Source organism: Euwallacea fornicatus, chromosome 4 (genome assembly GCF_040115645.1).
Source record: "Euwallacea fornicatus isolate EFF26 chromosome 4, ASM4011564v1, whole genome shotgun sequence".
NCBI lineage: Eukaryota > Metazoa > Arthropoda > Insecta > Coleoptera > Curculionidae > Euwallacea > Euwallacea fornicatus.
This window is the reverse complement of record NC_089544.1, coordinates 3,439,623-3,458,135: the sequence shown is the minus strand read 5'-3', so window position 1 is coordinate 3,458,135 and position 18,513 is coordinate 3,439,623. Positions and strand designations below refer to the sequence as shown.

At 37.0% G+C, this 18,513-nt stretch overlaps 1 protein-coding gene across 1 annotated transcript in view; it reads right to left on the bottom strand.

Annotated features, from left to right (window-relative positions):
* LOC136350826 (Ig-like and fibronectin type-III domain-containing protein 1) overlaps positions 1 to 18,513 on the bottom strand; it is a 101,682-nt gene that overhangs the window by 27,515 nt on the left and 55,654 nt on the right. Inside the window, exon 2 of the mRNA XM_066302916.1 lies at positions 6,388 to 6,486. Coding sequence (XP_066159013.1) covers positions 6,388 to 6,433 — 46 coding nt within the window. The 5' untranslated portion in view covers positions 6,434 to 6,486. The remainder of the gene's footprint in view (positions 1 to 6,387; positions 6,487 to 18,513) is intronic.

Here is an 18,513-nt window from a genome sequence, read left to right as displayed (position 1 = left end):
AATTGCATCGCACCGCAATTTTTTGATGGCAAATGATTCGAACTTCCTACACAGTAAATAAATTTACTCAGTGCCCCCAAATAGAATCTGAATTAATATTTTTGTAATTTATTTTCCAGCTTTCGGGAACAGTTCTCCCTAAAGTCGACACTTTAATGATCTACCTTAGTTGGAAATTTAATTAACGTTCGTAACAATTAATAAAGCCCTATTAACGGACGTTGAAGGGAAAGTAACGATGGGCTTCGCTACAGTGAAATTATTCTTCGATTGTCATAATTTCCTTTTTGGACTTGAATCGTGGAGTTCTGGGAAATGGTGTTGGAGGATGATTAAAAGGCCTGTCTCGCGAGAGATCGATTAGACGGACATGGATGACAGATCGAATTTTAGGAAAAATTTTGTTCATAAACAAGAATCTTTTAACGAAAATCTATCGTTGGGAACCAAGCAGTTAGTCATAGTTTTAAATTATTAAACAAGTTAATATTGTTTAATATAGGGGCCGGTAGCACAACTTCGATTTGAATATGTGCACATTTCCCGAAATTTCCGGTATGCTAATTGTAATGCACGGTGTGTCAAAAAAGAAATTTTAAATTCTTGGCGAAATGGCGAAGAACCAGTCACAAGAAGTTTCATCAGTCGTTCCATTGGCGATTTTATAGCTCTGGTTTAAATTATGCGTTAACGTTTCCCTGAGTTAAACTAAGAAATTCTCAATTCTGATTAGGCACTTCTAGAATTTAAAATTCAGAATCGCTTCCTGGAACTTACCAAACTGGCTGGAAGTGCACTTACTAAAAGTTTTCAGGCTGTAAAGCTGCCATGTTCCGTCGATATCGCAAGATTAGTGAAAGCTCTCTGTTTTCCTTCTAGGCCTTTTCGAAGGTTCCAGAACAAGTAATTGGCACGAATCCATCTAGGCAATCTTAAAATGCAAATAAGCAATAATACTCCCCTGAAGCCATTAGGCAAAACCCATTTAATACATTGAAATGAATTATGGATTGAGATCAAATCCAAAACCGGCTTCCCTTCGAACCTCAACTGTCCTGTCCTTCAGATCTCGCATTACGGACTCGACTCTCAATTTGCATGACATTTCACTGCCGGAAGTTGCGGGAACTGCGAACTCTAATCTCGATCCAAACAACTTGTTAACTCGGAAGTTACAAATCGAATAATAAATTATGTTGGCTGTCAATTGCAAGTTGGCTGCTGGCAAAGTGATTAAACGTTCCGTATTAAACGATTGTTCGCTTTTCTTTGACCTGTGCAAGTGAAAACACGCTTGTTTGACTGATGGAGCTTTTCTCTTTGGGATAAACAACTTGTACCTTGCGGTGGGTCAAAAATCAAGAGATACATTTTTCTATTAACCTTATGAGCTGTGTATAAAGTGCCGTGATCCTGAGGAAAACGAGGAGTAAAGAGAGAAGAAAAAATAAAGATGAGAAATGATGAAAAAGATGAAAGAGAACGGAGATGGTAAAAACGTTTAAAAAAATGTCGGGAGTCTAAAAATTAACGATTGGAAATTTTTCGTTGGAACGGATTCGCAGCGCACAACTGGAAAGCTCATAAATGCCAAAACTGTAGAAATCCATCCGACTCCTCCGTTCCTAATCCAAGCACTGCAAATCTGGAACTCTGCTATTTCTCCATAGACCACTTATTTTCAAATTCTACCTTTAAAACATCCTAATTTTCTCTATGTACACTCGGTACAATAAGCTTCCCCTAATCCGATTGAGACCCAACAACAAAGTCTTGGATCTCCATGAAAAATCGAGTACATAAATCCGTCCCAATCAGGCAAACCAATAAGGTTTTTACAACTCTTGCACCGTAATCCTTCACAATACATCTTATCTTATTCTTCGTGAGCTTAAACGATTTTCATCGACATCAAATATTTGCCAATCAATCTGGAAAGCAAATAAAATCTCCAAAACGTTGACTTTCCGAATTGAGAAGGAAAATAAATAGATAGCTGGAATCTTCTAGGGTTGGTTTGCATTGAGCTATTTCGTGACAAAAATCGTTTATTTTGGATGTTTAAGCATGAAACTATTTAATATATTTAATTATGTAAAATTTCGGGCGTGATGTAGTTTTATTTGTCCGCTAACAATTCAACTGTAATGCGGTAAATAAATAAAATGTGCGTATTAAATATCATTTCTGATACATGAAAAACGAATTTAATAAAGCAGGAATAAACAAGTGGATGATGCAGATAGGCAAACGAGCGGGATATGTAAACATTTACATTCGTTACGAATCTTTAAAAATCTCAAATTAACAGAATTATTGTGACAAACTATACGAATGGGGAAACAGTCACCAATATTTCAGTTTGTTTTTATTTTTTTTTTCGAGTAAATTATTCAAGTTTGCTTAACCGCAGCCAGAACTAATTTTTTCGATATTTCATCCAAAGAAGGAAGAAGGTGTCCACTTGTTCTACTTTTTCAAATTTGATACCGATACCTCGGGAACTTGTGGAATAATACAAGAAGACCGCATGCACTCGAACAGACACTACAGACTTTTTACTCATTTTTTAAAATATTTAACAGATGGATAGAAAAGAGACGAAGATTTGTACATTAGGAAGACATTTCATTCAGAAAGACGACATAGCGGACATACGAGACGTTTAAGTTTTAGATTGTTTAAATTTTATTCCACCGTTTTTGAGATTTCAAGTTCACATTTTCCGAGTACATCCTTGTTCATAATCTACAGGTCTACGATTCACACTTCGTTAACAAAATCCCTTTACAGGAAGCCGGTACTTTTTTGGGGATCAGGATTCTTTCCAGCACCCGGAACTATTATACAATGCATCAGTTTCGTGCTCCTTATACAACATTAACATATGTTTCCTTCCCTTACGTAACTGACTCGTCTCAAAGCAGCGCTCTCTCATAACTCGCATGGTATCAGTGACATACCCAGTCAGGTCACTGTTATACATTTTTGCGCCTGTGTTTTAATAAAATTCGATTCAACCGTTGAGAATTTAATGGATCAAATATTACTTCAAACACACATGTTACTTTAATAGGACCAAATGAGTCCAATAATAGGTCAATGATAAACACTGTCAATTATACCTATATTCACTGCAAATTATCGCAGTGTCAAATATTGTTATATAAAACAACTGAGTATTTAATGGAACGGTCAGCTTAAACAAAACGATTTGGAATATCAAATATAACAGGAAGTTTAATATGTGTTTAATTAAATTAATAATTAACTAAATAAATAGTTTTCTTGTGTATGATAAAGTAAAATATACCTTTAGTTGAAAAGACAAATTTATATAGTATTTTACTAACATGTAGTATTTTTTTTTTAATTTAACTTGTACATTGCACAGAAACGCTCATACAAATAAAACTGCATTGCAACGTTCATATTACAAAAAAAACTCGAGAATGCTCTCGTTAATTAAATTGCAAAGAAATGCTTATGTTAACAAAATTGCGCCCAAATTTGCTTCTTTCATTGTATTGGCTTTAGCATTATTATGCTATTCTATAGCGTAGGTATCCACATAATTAACTCCAAATTATTTTTTTATTATTTAATGGAATTGAAATTTATTAAATTTATATCTAATTATTGACAACATAATTATATTACGTGTATTGGCAAATTATACCTACGATTCAGTTTAATTACAAACGAATTCAGAGGCAGCTAATTGTTTGAGTATTAATAGGTCTAATAACATTATGCTGTAGCAGCAGTTGATTTTGCAGAGTGCCAGTGGCAAGAAGATTTACGGCGAACAATTAAGCCCCAGGTGCGATCCTGCAGTTTCGTCCTGCGAAACTACATTATGGTTCTGACCACGACACTTTTTTAATCAGAATTTTCACTAATCGTTTTACCTACTTAACCTAAATGATGGTGCTGAAATCATCCCTAATGAAAGTAGGGCAGAAGCTGTAACACGTAGGCCATACAAGTCTCTATATACTCCCGGCACTCCTCCTTTTCTTTTTTAGCACATATACCAGACACGAGGTGAAATGTAACTTATAAAAGAAGAAAGCGACATGTCGCGAAACAAGTGGCCCTCTTTTCGTACCTCCGACACGTCTTCGAGGGCCATCCAAGGTTTTGAGTGTCATGTGACCCTATTAGCACTCTAACTCCAATATATAGTCCCGCTTTAAGCTAGATTTATAATGTATTTTAGCCATAAAAAATTATTAGGAAGTTCCTCCGAATTTCCTCGTCACTGCCATAAGCCCATCAATATTTTTCAGATGCAAAAGTATTGTTTTTGACTGTCTTAAGACCCTTCTAGTCGGATGTTGGGGGAATTTATAGCAAAAGTATTAAAAGTTCTGGCGAAAAACAAAATTTAGTATCTCTCTACATCATTGCAGGACTTATTGTTATTACAATGAGGCGTGAAATATCGTCTTATTAATTCTTCCCATTACCTGTTCCCACCTGGTTTTATACAGGGTGTTTTATAAACATACCGACAACCTTTCAGTGGATGTGGAGGTTATGAGAATAAATATTTGGATCCCATAAAATTAGGACGGACATCGCTTCGTTTCCCAGACACAAAGCGTTTCATTTCTTTTTAATGTATTTTTTGAATAATTCAAAAACAATTTGGGATAAGAACACGAAGTTATTAATAAAATAACTTAATAACAGCGTAGGGAAACGCTATGACGCAATGAATGTGTCTGTTCTGGTAGAGGCAGAATATTTCTACCTGAAACAGTGCCGTCTGTGCGGCCATTCAATGGGGCATTTTTCATTAAAAAAATTGGTCCGCCGCACCGTTTATTTATTTTTTTTTTTTTTATTTATAAGCAAAAAATTAAAAACTGTATCTTCGAAACGAAGCGATTTCGGACTTAACTTCATTCGATTTAAATATTTGTTTTTATGACCTCTACATCCGCTGGATTATTGTCGGTACGTTTATGAAACACCCTGTTTAAAATCGTCGTCGCTATCCTTTCCAGGGGATATTTTATTTACTTCTGATAGGTTACGAGGCATCAACGAGCGTCAGTTATGTCGACATATTGCGATAAAAATATTTTGTCATAAAATAGCGTCGTAATGTGCCATCATGGGATCAAACGAAAAAAAATTCTTTTCTCTGTGAGAAAGAACCGTCTAGACTTGGGGGTGTAACAATATTTGTCACAGCTGTCTAGACGGATCTTCTTCTGAATCCATCAGATTCGTAATGAAACATATCAAGTGCTTTTGGCTCAATATTTCGCAGGCTTTTACCTTAATAAGCTTTAAGCTTTCCGTGAAAGCAAAACGATTAAATCGAATTACGAGCAATATCTGCTCCACCACAAAGGTGCGTCCATAGAGGTGTTTAGGAGGATCTTAATAGCTTTAGAGGTATTTTAATACGTCCCCGATAATTCTAATATTTTGTAAATTTTAATGTTTATTAAAGAAAGCATTGTCAGGGGGCACTTTCCCTAGATACAAAACCTTATTGTTCTTTCGCACTACATTTTATAAATATTTTGAGAAAAAGAAAAAATGCGTTATTTATATACGTCACTAGGACTGCCCGTCTTTGAAATATTATTTGCATTTGATTTTTTCTCTGCACTCTTCAATTCGTAATTTAGAATTTCTTTGTTGCAGATAACATCTCCATATACGTACCAACTTATACCTATACAACCAACCAATTGTGTACCATTATTTGGGGAACACCCTGTATGTCCCAGTATCGCCAACTCCCCGTTGATATAGAGTATAAAGTGACATTCTTGCCCGTCCCTAAAGTTGCATTTTTGGTAATTAGCAGAGCTCATTTGCAGTTCATAAATGTCTAGCTTTCGACGTTAATTTCTCCCCTGGCGCAAGCAAAAATGTAATAAGATTTTATACCGTAATTAATGTGCCATTTTTTTATCAATAGAACTTCAACAAAATAAAATCCTTAATGAAATACCTTAAAATTCCACTTTCTCAGCAGAATCGTCAATTTAACTACTTCGGGTAAATCTCTTGTAATCTTCGCGGCTCAGATAGGAGAAGATTGATTACTTGCATATTCATTATTTATTGAAAATGACACAATGCAATTAAATAAATGGCCTTCTCGACTACCTAGACTTACTGTTTCATTAAAATGTTTTCAGGAAATTGTCCTGGCACTATACTTAATGTCTGCCTCATTTGCGTATTCCTCTATTCAGCTTTAGTATGCTCGAACAAAAGCAACCTTTTGTTACGTTTTGTTACGTTTTGTTACGATTTTATTACGTTTTTATTACGTTTTTCTTACGTTATTTAATTCCAGGAAAGTTGCAGATTTTTGCACTGTTTTCTCCTGCTGTTCGCTTCAGTTCGACTCACCTGATACGAAACTTATTGCCGCACCCCAAAACCAAAGCGCGAGCATGGCTGCCGAATAAACAAGGCGAAGAGCAGTTTGAAGTCAATGATGGCCACGTCCTGTAATAAAACAAGAGTTTTAAACTTTCTCTATTTCCAACTTTCTTGATTATTTTCTTAAAACTGCCAACTTATTCTAATGCTAAGGTCCTAAATAAACAGGAACTGTTTATTTCCAGTATTGTTCAATCATGGAAGTTGAGTTTCTCCTCTCAGGTAGATACAATAAAACGAAAATTGGAATGAATATTCGTCTTCAAATTTGAATTTATTTTGTTGATAACGCAGAAACTCTTGCATAATTAATTTAAAACAATTACCGTAAAAATGGCCTGTTGTTTCAAATAAGAGGGAACTCGGTTGCTATTTGATATTGTGATGAATTTTTGGGGGACTCGGGGCCTAAACGATTTACCAGAGCTGATCGTCCAAGGATTCAGCCAAACTATCTGTAGGAAAAAAATCCTGGTGATTAGTGAGAGATAAATGCAAGTACAGATTTGTGTCACATATCGAGTTAAGGTGGTTAAATTGCAAGGCAAATTGGCAATTCCATTGCAGCCCCTAAAAGAACAAATATTATTTGAGCCCAGCAACGACATAACTCAATTAAATATTTAGTGGTTGAACAATAGACTTAAACGTGGCTTACACTAGATGCATTTACATATTTATAGCGCAATTTATTTCAGCACTCGACACAGAGAACTTTGAGTTGAAATTTTCGCAAACCCTCTAAATAAGTTTGGGCTAAATAAGATTCTAACTCTATCTCTCTCCAAATAAGTTTACAACTTCTCACCATGTTGCATGAATTCTGTTTTTGTCTCGGCATAAATCTCATCCCTGCGAATGCTTTGAAATTCTAGCTGGGTACACCCGCAAGTAATGGAAATCGAAAAGTTTATGGGTCCGATATTCAATCACCTTAATAAGATTAGGCATATCATATATCATTAAGTTAAGGCGCTTTAAACTTTCCCAATATGCTATTAGAGAGAGACCTGTCCAAAACCGACAAATCTTTTAGTGATAACCTCATCTGGAATGCAGCTCTTGCAGAATATAGATAAGGCTAAAGCACATTTCGGGGACAATAATGTTGGATGAATGGTCTTATTGTCAGCTGCAAATACTCTCCCTGTGTGCGAATTGTCTGAGAAAATAATGGGTTGTTTACCAGAGCTCTTGAGCTAATATGTGGAAAGATCTTTGACTACAAAGACGCCTCATTCTTGAAGCTCATTGTAATGTTGGGTTTTACATAAAAGTTTAAAATTGACCGGGAGGTATAGTCGCTTCAGAGTTCAAGCATTCATCAGGGTTAACTTTAGGATGTTATTACTATTTATACCGTTAAGGCGTCTGTAAATCCAGTGCTGAAAGTGGAACCACACTTCGTCTTGTGACAACCGAAAAGGGAGTCCGTAACCGATCTTTGTTTCGCGCAGGTGCTGAACTGAAGTCACGTGTAATCCCTCTTTGTCGTGCGGCGGCGCGAAAGGGACTCTGTAACCGATCTCAGTTTCGCAGAGGCGCAAAGCTGAAGTAACGTGAAATCAAACTTCAACCTGCACAGACAGGAAAGGGGCTCCGTGACCGAACCCTGTTCCGGGTCAGCAGTCCATTGTGCCAAAGACTCTTTTGTACGTATGACGTGGAATATATTTCTTATGAGAGTTATATTAATTTTTGCTTGATATTACCAGGTATACCGGTATGAAGGGAGCGTCAGGATATAAATGTCTCGATATAGGGCATTTGTTGTAAACAAACCTTTTTTTTGTTTGCTTGGTTGGTATGCAAACTGAAAAACATATTTAGTACAAATCTAGCCCTGGAACAAATAACAATATATTATTTAATTGTGCCAAAAATGTCGAATTTTGTGCCACAAAATGATGATTTGCGGAAAGCACTAATTTCTTGCTTTCATTTGAAGAAAAGTGCTGCAGAGTCGCATCGAATGCTTGTCGAGGCATATGGTGATTATGCTTTATCAGAAGCAACGTGCATAAGATGGTTTCAACGATTCAGAAATAACAATTTTGATGTGCAAAATGAAGAACGTAGCAGACCACCAAAAAAGTTTGAAGACGCCGAAGTGCAATCACTATTGGATGCAGATGACTAAGTCAAGAGCAAATGGCAGAAATGTTAAATGTTGCACAACAAACAATTTCTGATCGTTTAAAAGCTATGGGAAAGATCCAACAGTGTGGAAAATGAGTGCCGCATGAATTGAATGAAAGACAGATGAAGAACCGAAAAAACACCTGTGAAATTTTGCTTCAAAGGCACGAAAGAAAATCAGTTTTGCATCGAATTGTTACTGGAGATGAAAAATGGATTTATTTTCAAAATCCTAAACGGAAAAAGTCATGGGTTGATTCGGGAAGACCATCAACATCGACTGCAAAACCTGATCGATTCGGCAAGAAGGTAATGCTGTGTGTTTGGTGGGATCAGAAAGGTGTGGTGCACCACGAGCTTTTAAAGCCTGGTGAAACCGTTAATACTGTTTGCTACCGACAACAATTGATTAATTTAAACAATGCATTGTTCGAAAAACGATCAGAATGGGCCAGAAGACACGGGAAGGTAATTTTGCTCCATGACAACGCACCTGCACACAAAGCAACACCGGTTCAGGATACCATCAAAACACTTGGCTGGGAGTTGCTACCCCATCCGCCGTATTCACCAGACTTGGCTCCTTCGGACTACTATTTGTTTTCATCGATGGGACACGCATGGGCTTAACAGCACTTCTATTCCTACGAAGAAGTAGAAAATTGGGTGTCTAATTGGTTTGATGCCAAAGAGGCACATTTCTATTGGCGTGGTATCCATAAATTGCCAGAAAGGCGGTCAAAATGTGTAAAAAGCAATAGTCAATATTTTGAATATTTTTTTTTTAATTTTCCTTGTTAAAATTGATGTTTTATTTTCACAAAAAAAGCGCTCATTTCATACCGGTCGACCTGGTACAATATCAGTGCAATGTCCATCCACGGTAACTCGTCATTTGGCATATTTACACATTACTGTTAAGTTCAATTAAATTATTAATGTTAAAACTAAATATCACTAGACCCACGACACCGCCCTCTGGAACTCCAATTTTGATATTTTTCGTTCGGGCAGCACTCCGCATTCATCCTTATCCAGAGCGCCAACCTGCAATCAGTGTGCGATAACATATCGCTTTCCTCACTCGTTAGGTAAACAACTATTAACTGCCGGAATAATGTCCTCAAACAAACCTGCCCTACTTCTAAGATGCATATTTACTCCATCTCTAAAAGCTCGTTAAAGATTTTAATATTCAGGTTTCCAAGGGTAAATATTAGGATAGAAATGGGACATGGCAAATGGAATGTAGACTCTAATTTAGGGTCCAATTTGGCGCTCTTGTCTTACACCCCTTTTTTGCCTTTGCTGTCGTAAAATCCCGATAAGCTGTTGAATGTGCCGGATAATCTCGTTTGTTCAGTCAACTTGTGTACGTGCTCATCATTAGTAATGCGGTATCCGTGCTCTCAAATCCATAAATTTTCTTTTTTCCACGAATCAGAGAATTATCTAGACGGATAAGGTATCAAAACGTTTAAAATCTTTTGTTTCTTTTATTTGATTAATCTTGTTTAACTGTCTAAATGAGTGGTCGACTTCAGATTGAAATCAAATCATGCCTTCCTCAGCGAAATGCATCACCAATCTTAAAGAATTATTACAGAAGTCACTCTCACGCTCATTCAATTCAAGGTGTCTACTCAACCTCAAAAAATATAATATAATCATTATGAAAAGTTAAGTGGTTGCTGTTAGTCTCAGTTTTTCTGTTTTAGCTCATAAAGATGTAATTAGGATGTTCAACGAAGGCAACTTGAAATTAATTTTCATTAAAACAAACTTTGAGCGAATTTATGAGTGGGTAATCAGCGGTCGTTTCCCCAACTTTTTCGGATTTTTCGGCCAAAATTTAATATTTCATGAAGTAAACCAAAACAGGAGATAGGCAGTAATGAATAAATTAGTCGATGGCGTAGTGAATTTTTAATACGCGAATAACTTACTTAGAAATCTGGGATATAACTTATATGGAAGCAAGGAAACTGAACTAAGAATATTCTTCTATGATATTCACATTACATCCCTTCCCTTATTCGTTCTTGACGAATTTTACAAGTTGTAGTGCGGGTCTTTAGGACATAGAAAACTGTATTAAAATCAACACACAATCTGTTTTACAACTGCCACGATTTGCCATAAAACTGATCTGAATGGCTCGAAAGCCTAAAAAAAATTATTTAGAAAGATGGAAAAGTACATCACGTTCAAATGAACCACTTCACATTACTATGATTGAAAACATTACTATCTCAATCTGAGACATAAAGAAATATTACGATTTTATGTCTCATTCCAGCTAAGTTTAATTAACTTGAGCACCCCAAAGAGCGGTTTCGACTCTATTTGGTTTCGTTCGTTCGGGTCATTTCGGGTCAATTAAACATAGCCAGCAATCGGCAGTGTCAACAGCAAATCCACTGGGCTTGTAGAAAAATATTTTAGCAGCGCCCTCTGCCGCGTTTGTTTTGCTCCACCTGAACAGTGTGACATTCTTTTTGGATTTCTCCAGCGATTACTTCCATTCACCTTTCTTATCGCTCTGGACTTCAGCTGAGCACTTTGCAGTCAGCCTTGTGCTTACATTCGAAGACTTCGTCGAGATTCGTCCAAAAACGACACGGAAGATGGCGCTAGCAGAATATTTTCCTGCAGGCTCAACATGGCCTAGAGATTTAATACTATTTTGATTAATTAAACGCAGAGCTGAAATGAGGGATTGCGCCGTAACAGCCCTTAATCCTCTCAGATTTTTCCTAGGGCTATTTGCATTCATCTTCCTTACTATATTAAATGGAAAAAGTTATGTATTGCATAATCAAGCCCGTGTCGAGGGCGAGAGAAGAAATTCCGAACTTCTTGAATCGACCCGGGAATATTGTTGGCCGAATTAAAATTGTTCCAGGGAAATTTTCCACGGTAATCCAGAGAAGGCTTTTGTATGGAACGTCCTTATCCTGGCACGACTCTAAAGCATTTATCCTCCTAAGCCATTGTCATAGAGCCCTTGCTTCCTAATACATTTATTTATGAAGCGACAACTATGCGGGCGTGGACAGCTCTGCTTTTCTATCGATGTGGCACCCACCAAACATAATCTATTCAGTCAATCAATAACATATAACAAGGGAACAACATAATATGACTCAGCAGTTGTTTTGTAAAAGTAAGTAGAACTGCATGGATGTAGTTATGGAGCCGTAGGGCTCCCGTAAAGGGGATGCGAAAGTTCTCTCCCCGCAACATCACTTTCCATCCAGCTATATACCTATATACAGTGTTATGTATATACCTATATATATATGTATATATATAGTATTATCACTTAACCTCGATGGGAACGATAAATACGTCAACATTAAACCAGCCACTGAGGGGCCTCCCCTGGCATACACACGGTATATGTTTCAGGGGATTTAAATAATAGCTACGGGATCCAGACATTATGCCCTAACAAATGCTCACGGCTCACTCTATTTAGTTGTCAGATACTTGTAAATTGTGAGGCTATAAATCCAAAGAACACATCGGTGGACTAATTTTCTTTCGAGCATTAATCTTATGGGGTGCGCTTGTGGCTTATAGAAGCTTTATGGGGCCTGAACTCATTTTTTATTAAACCGTTTAGTAAACCGTTCCAGGCACAAGTACGAATCAAAAGAGGGTCTCAATCCGTAATTTTGCCTGAAAAATAAATACCGTCAACCTGCCAAAGCCCGAAGCCATAATATGTTATGTCACATTCAAATTTATTTCAGTTGCTCCTAGGTCCAGCTAGGGCTTAATTGTAACATTTTTATTGGCAATAAATTTCCAGTTTAGTTTGTCCAGAACATTAATTGTTACCTAGTCGCTTAACGGGGAAAACGTCATCAAAATCCCGGCCACGAGGCAGATTAGCTTCATCTGCCGGGACATGCTAAATAAATGTTACAAATTGCCGCTATTAATTACCTATTTATTAGGGAATCTTACCCACTTATCAATTCTCGCAGCCCTATTTTAAATGGGTTCTTTTAGGGGCGGAATATATCACACGAGCCAAATAATTTTTGTCAGAATTTTCGAGATAAATGAGGTTGTGCTCGGTGTAAGGAGTCATAAATTCTGAAGGGAATAATGGACTCGCAGGGCCATACAATTTGGTATAAAGGGAGACAAAACAACTACAACTAAAAACTGTTAAAAACGTTCCCCGCGTTAGAAAGATACACACGTTCGACTGAATACAAGACCGTGAAATATATGGAGCCCTTTTCCACGAATATGCAGGCTACAGTGAACCGTCATGGAAAGGATCATGATCAAAGTCTAATAATATTAAACTTGCTGAAATATTCATAAGATACATTAACTAATTTGTCAAATAAATAGTTTCAGAAGAATGCTCCCTTAGCGTAACATTTACTTCGTCCATTAGCTGAACTGGGGAGGGAGACATTTTTTACTCCATTCGCTGCAAAAGGTAGCAATAACTTGATTGGTTATCCATTCTCTGATATGGAAGAGTGAAAAACGGTCTACATCGGAATTGATTTTAGACCATCACGTAGCTACCCAGAGAATCCTCCATAGGTTTCAAAATATTATTTTTTAAAATACAGGATGTTTATTAAGTACCTGTACAAGCTTTAAAGAGTTAATCTTTGACTAATTTTAAGACAAAAAGTTCATGTGAACATGGATCCATATCGGATTGGTTCTTGAGATTGAGGGCTTCAAAAAAGAAGCCTCCCAGATCACCAGATTTGAATCATTTGGATTATTTTCTGTGGGGTCAGTTGAAGTCGCAAAACTCCAGTCAAAAATGAACAAGGTTTAAGAAACAGGCTAGTTGAACCGTGTATCTTTATTAATCAGGCATCAAGTATATTCGAAAAAGTTCGTCAATTATTGTTAACGCGCCTTCATGCATGCATTGCAGCGGGCGGCAGTCATTTTCAATAATTATTACAAATTTTGTTAATTTATTCGCAAAAGTAGTGTAGTTTTAGTCTATTAGATGATCCAAGATTGGCATATTATAATACAATAAAAAAAAAACATTTTCCCGCTTATTTTTCGAAAACCTTCAGTGATTCAACTTAGACACTTCCAACACAAGTTCAATTTTAAACCCGTTTTTTTTTCAAACGGCTGTTTTAAGGGGCAAATAAAATTTATGATTGTTTAAACTCAGGTACAACAATGTACCAATAAAAAAAAAAAAAAAATTCCCAGCCCAACGTCTCAAGAACCAAGTCCATTCGAGCCCATGTCCATATGAATTTTTCGTCTTAAAATTAGCCAAAGAATCATTCTTACAAGTTTGTAGAAGTACATAATAAACACCCTGTATAATCTGAATGCACATAAAAATAAACTACGGACACGTGAAAATTAATCTGAATGCGCGTAAAAAAACTGCGGACGAAAAGAAATATTAGGGGTACAAATAAGTTTCCGCCGTTTTCTATAAAAAAATTGGAATTAATTGTGAAAGAACGGGATATTACGTTTTATTCAAAGTATTGCCCATCAACGGCCACTACTTTTTCCCATCTTTCTGGCAGCATTCGGATACCACGGCGAAAAAACTCTTCATCTTTTGAAGCTATCCATGAATCGACCCAATTTTTGGTATCTTCATATGATGTAAAGCGCTGCTCAGACAGACCGTGTGCCATTGATCGAAACAAGTGGTAGTCGGATGGGGCAAGGTCTGGTGAATATGGCGGGTGGGATAGGACTTCCCAATTAAGTGTTTCCAAATAGGTTTTAACCGGTGCCGCAACATGCGGACGAGCATTATTATGTAGGAGAATAATCTTGTCATGTCTAGAGTAGTAATGAGCGCGTTTTTCCTTGAGTGCTCGGCTCAATCTCATTAATTGTGTTCGGTAGAGAGTTCCAGTAATAGTTTCGTTCGATTTGAGCAACTCATAATATACAACACCAAGTTGATCCCACCAAATACACAACATGAGTTTTTTTCCATGAATATTTGATTTGGCTACTGATGTTGAAACATGGCCAGGTGGACCCCATGATTTCTTCTTCTTTGGGTTATCATAATGGATCCATTTTTCATCCCCAGTGACTACACGATGCAAAAAACCCTTTGTTTTATGCCTGGCAAGCAGCATTTCACTCATGCAAAATCGGCGTTCGACGTCTCTGGGTTTCAGTTCATAAGGAACCCAATTTCCTTGTTTTTGAATCATTCCCAACATTTTTAAACGATGTGAAATTGCTTGTTGCGTCACTTCTAATGTAAGTGCAAGTTCTTTTTGTGTTTGAGACGAATCTTCCTCCAATAACACTTCCAATTCCGTATCTTCGTACGTTTTCGGCCTTCCACTGCGTCCTTTGTCTTCCACGTTAAACTCACCATTTTTAAACTTGTGAAACCACTCACGACAACTTCTCTCACTCAAAGCAGCCTCACCATATGCTTCTACAAGCAATCGATGCGCCTCAGCTGCAGATTTCTTCAAATTAAAGAAGTAAATCAAAAGTTCCCGCAAATGACGCTTATTCGGCACAAAACTTGACATTTTTGCAAGAAAAAAAAATGTGATGCTGATACGAAACCACTAATACTTCTAGGTTATGTTGTTACTAGTTGATCAAACTTGCGATAGTAAGATTTACATCTAGCAATTTCAGCATAACCTTCTGGTGGGACCATGCTTTGTTAAACGGCGGAAACTTATTTGTACCCCTAATAAACTGCGCATACATGAAACATAATCTGGGAGTACGGAAAAAATAGCCCACGGGCATAGGGTTAATAAGCTACCGGCAACGTAATAAACCATACGTACTTAATAATAATGATCTGCGTCTCGCAATCTACAATGCCGAAGTTAAGCAAAGTTTCATTTGCATGTCAACTAGAGTAGTTTGCATAGAGATAAACTTGATTATGGGCCCTTGGTTCTATAATTAGACCCTTATGTGTTGGGTACCCCATTCGAGCAAAGACAAGACAAGGTGTCATATGCATGTTCATTACTCATGAAATAGTTTTCATGAGATGACATGTACTACAAGGGGAAAATTAGCCCTTGAAAAATCAATATTCTGATTTATAGCGTGAAATGGAAAAACAATAATAATTTAATAGATTCGAGAGGAAAACGTGATCAGGTGTGCATTACAGTAACAAAAATAATTGTCTTTGCCAGGAAAATAATCGTCAATAATAGATACTTTGTCGGCAACACTGAAATGGCAATTAGTTGTGCCGAATGAATATTAATGGCGGCGTGTTGATGACGGGCACACAAAGATGCATTGATTCTACTATATGTATGTATGGCATTACTATGAACGAGGTGTTCACTATCCGAGAGTGCTACCACGACTGCTTAATTCACACTAACAAACAAGTGTAGTTGCGTATAATCCAAAGTAGAATCGCAAATCTAACTACCATTGGAAACTTTTCATTTTATATATGTATATTGAATGACCAATATCACACAATCCTCAAGTGCTATTATATAATATTATCCTAGCATAAAATCTCCGAACGTTTCTCTAATTTTGAAGATAAGTTGAGGAGATGGTTTCTTCCATTTTTCAATTCCAAGCTACACTCGCTTATGATTCGATCCGTCTTTTAAACATGCACATGATTGGTGAGGCCAATAAGTAGAAACACATGTCGCCGGGTTGCCCGACTACCTTTTTCCACATCTGCTTTTATGCTCCGTTTTTGCAGACTTGCCACTAAGAATTTTCCATATGTCTATCCGCTCTAATTTTTCTCTTTATACATTAATAAAAGTTTTACAATGCGAAATGATATTTCTCGTATATTTTGCCACATTTGCGCCACTTTCCAAACGCATCTTTGAGGCGACACAGAAGATGAATATACAACATCATTTTCAGCCATCTAACTATTGAATTCATCCCTGGAGTTCTGGATAGCCCGATCCTCTCCTATTTTTTACCCGCCGCTTCCACCTCACGCGGCAATAAAACCAAAAACCTGCATGTTTTGCATAAAGCTGGAAATCGCTAAAAACTGGATGATATCTCCAGATTATGCCGACTAGCACTTTGCATATATGTGAATCTAAACACGTTCTTCTCGTGCCTTTTCCGGGTTTCCAGAGAATTTTCTTGTTTACATCGGAGGACGAATATTGGAAATTTCTTCGCGAACTGTGTGTAAGCAAACATAAGGACGTAGCTACGACCTAAGCGTCAGCAATTTTATAAAATTCCTGCAGAAGCTTTAGCGCTTATTTCCGCTATACGTTCTCCTTCTGAAGGGTAATAAATTGTGTTTATTGCACGTTCGGTGTGAGTGTTGTTTCAAATAAATTTTAATGGTCTTTTCCCCTGAAATGACCACATTTATAACAAAACATAACGGAAACCCCAGTAGCAGGTGGTAATCACTTTGAAACCGGGAACAACAAGCATGAACTTGTAGAAACCTCGCAATAGAATCTAATTATCTCCAGGCAATTCCTGTGGCACCCACGGAACAGAAAAATGAAATTTCCAAATAAGCAAATTCCACAAAACAATTTTGCGGCTTTGCCATGTTATACCTCGGAGGAAAATTGGATCCGAATTTTTGCCCCTTTTAAAAAATGCCTGTGCAGTTTTACCAAATTGCGAAACTTCGACAATTTTCAGTCAGGAGTTCTGTGATCAAATTAGGTTTGGTGTTCATTCTGTGGAAAAATGGACAACGTCCTTTGTTTTCAGCCCGTTAAATGGACCTTAGTAAATTTGTTGAAACGCTAGTTCTCATTAATTCTACGTCGACAGTCGGGGTCCTTCGAATTCCAGCTGCATTGAAGGCCATATGCAATAGAGCTTCTGAGAGCGAGATATAAGTCGCAAGTTTGCAAACTCACGTCCTGAATCAGTTTGATGCTTCGAATGCACATAAACATTATCCACAGAAATTAGTGACTTCCAGTGTTATTTTTCCTATGCCAGGTGATGACACCGGAAAAGTGCATTGTGCTCTTTCTCCAACTCTAAGGTATTTTCTTAAAGTAAAATACCCCTTTTTCATAAAAGATAATCTTGGCGAAAATTAAAAACTTTATTTCTGACTTCCAAATTGGAAACTTAATGGAGGCGAGATGGGCAAAGCGAAACTTTTCATCTAGGAAGCTTTACAAATTTTTAAACTGTCAGGGGGGCGGAAAAACTCGCTAAGTGGGATCAAGGAATGCTGGCAAAAATGTTAGCAAATAATCTTCGTTTTGGATACTCCTCGCTATTTCTGACGCTTTCGGATAGATATAATTCATAACACTAATTAGAGTTCTTGTATCGAGCATCTGCTTAGAACATTAATAGCAAAGTGGCACTTGTTGTATCAGTCACGTGCATCACAGTTAAAAGTTTAGAACCCTTTACGACCATGAAATTTTCAACGGACCGAAAAAAAACTTTATTTTGAAAAGTTTTGAATGACAGCATATTTGACAAGTGATTGAAGGTTACCTCTCTTGATTTTTTATTATATGACATTGACGCATATGCGACATTGACGTATACCCACCGTTGATATATACATGACATTGACACATACATAATACACAAAACACGATAATGAGACTGAATACTACACCCTGCGTTAAAATTATTTTTAAATATATCTCTAATAGTAATGTCCATTTTCAGCATCAAAATCCACCCCAATAAAAAACAATAGTCAATTTCATTTTTCGTCTTTTCACGTATCGACGCTTATATTCTCTTTAAAACAATGTCGATGAGCACTTTTAAGGAAGATGTGTAGGGTTATTACTTTACGCCTTGTACCTCGTTTTTATACCATAAATGCCCAATAAGTTTCAGATTTATTTGGACATAAATTAAAAGCTCGGAAAGCCATTCAGCTTTTTTTTCTCCTACGACCACTATGAAATTATGATGCGGTTCTCCGCTGCGAAACCAGTGAATCCCCAGATATTTCCGCGAATAAAACTG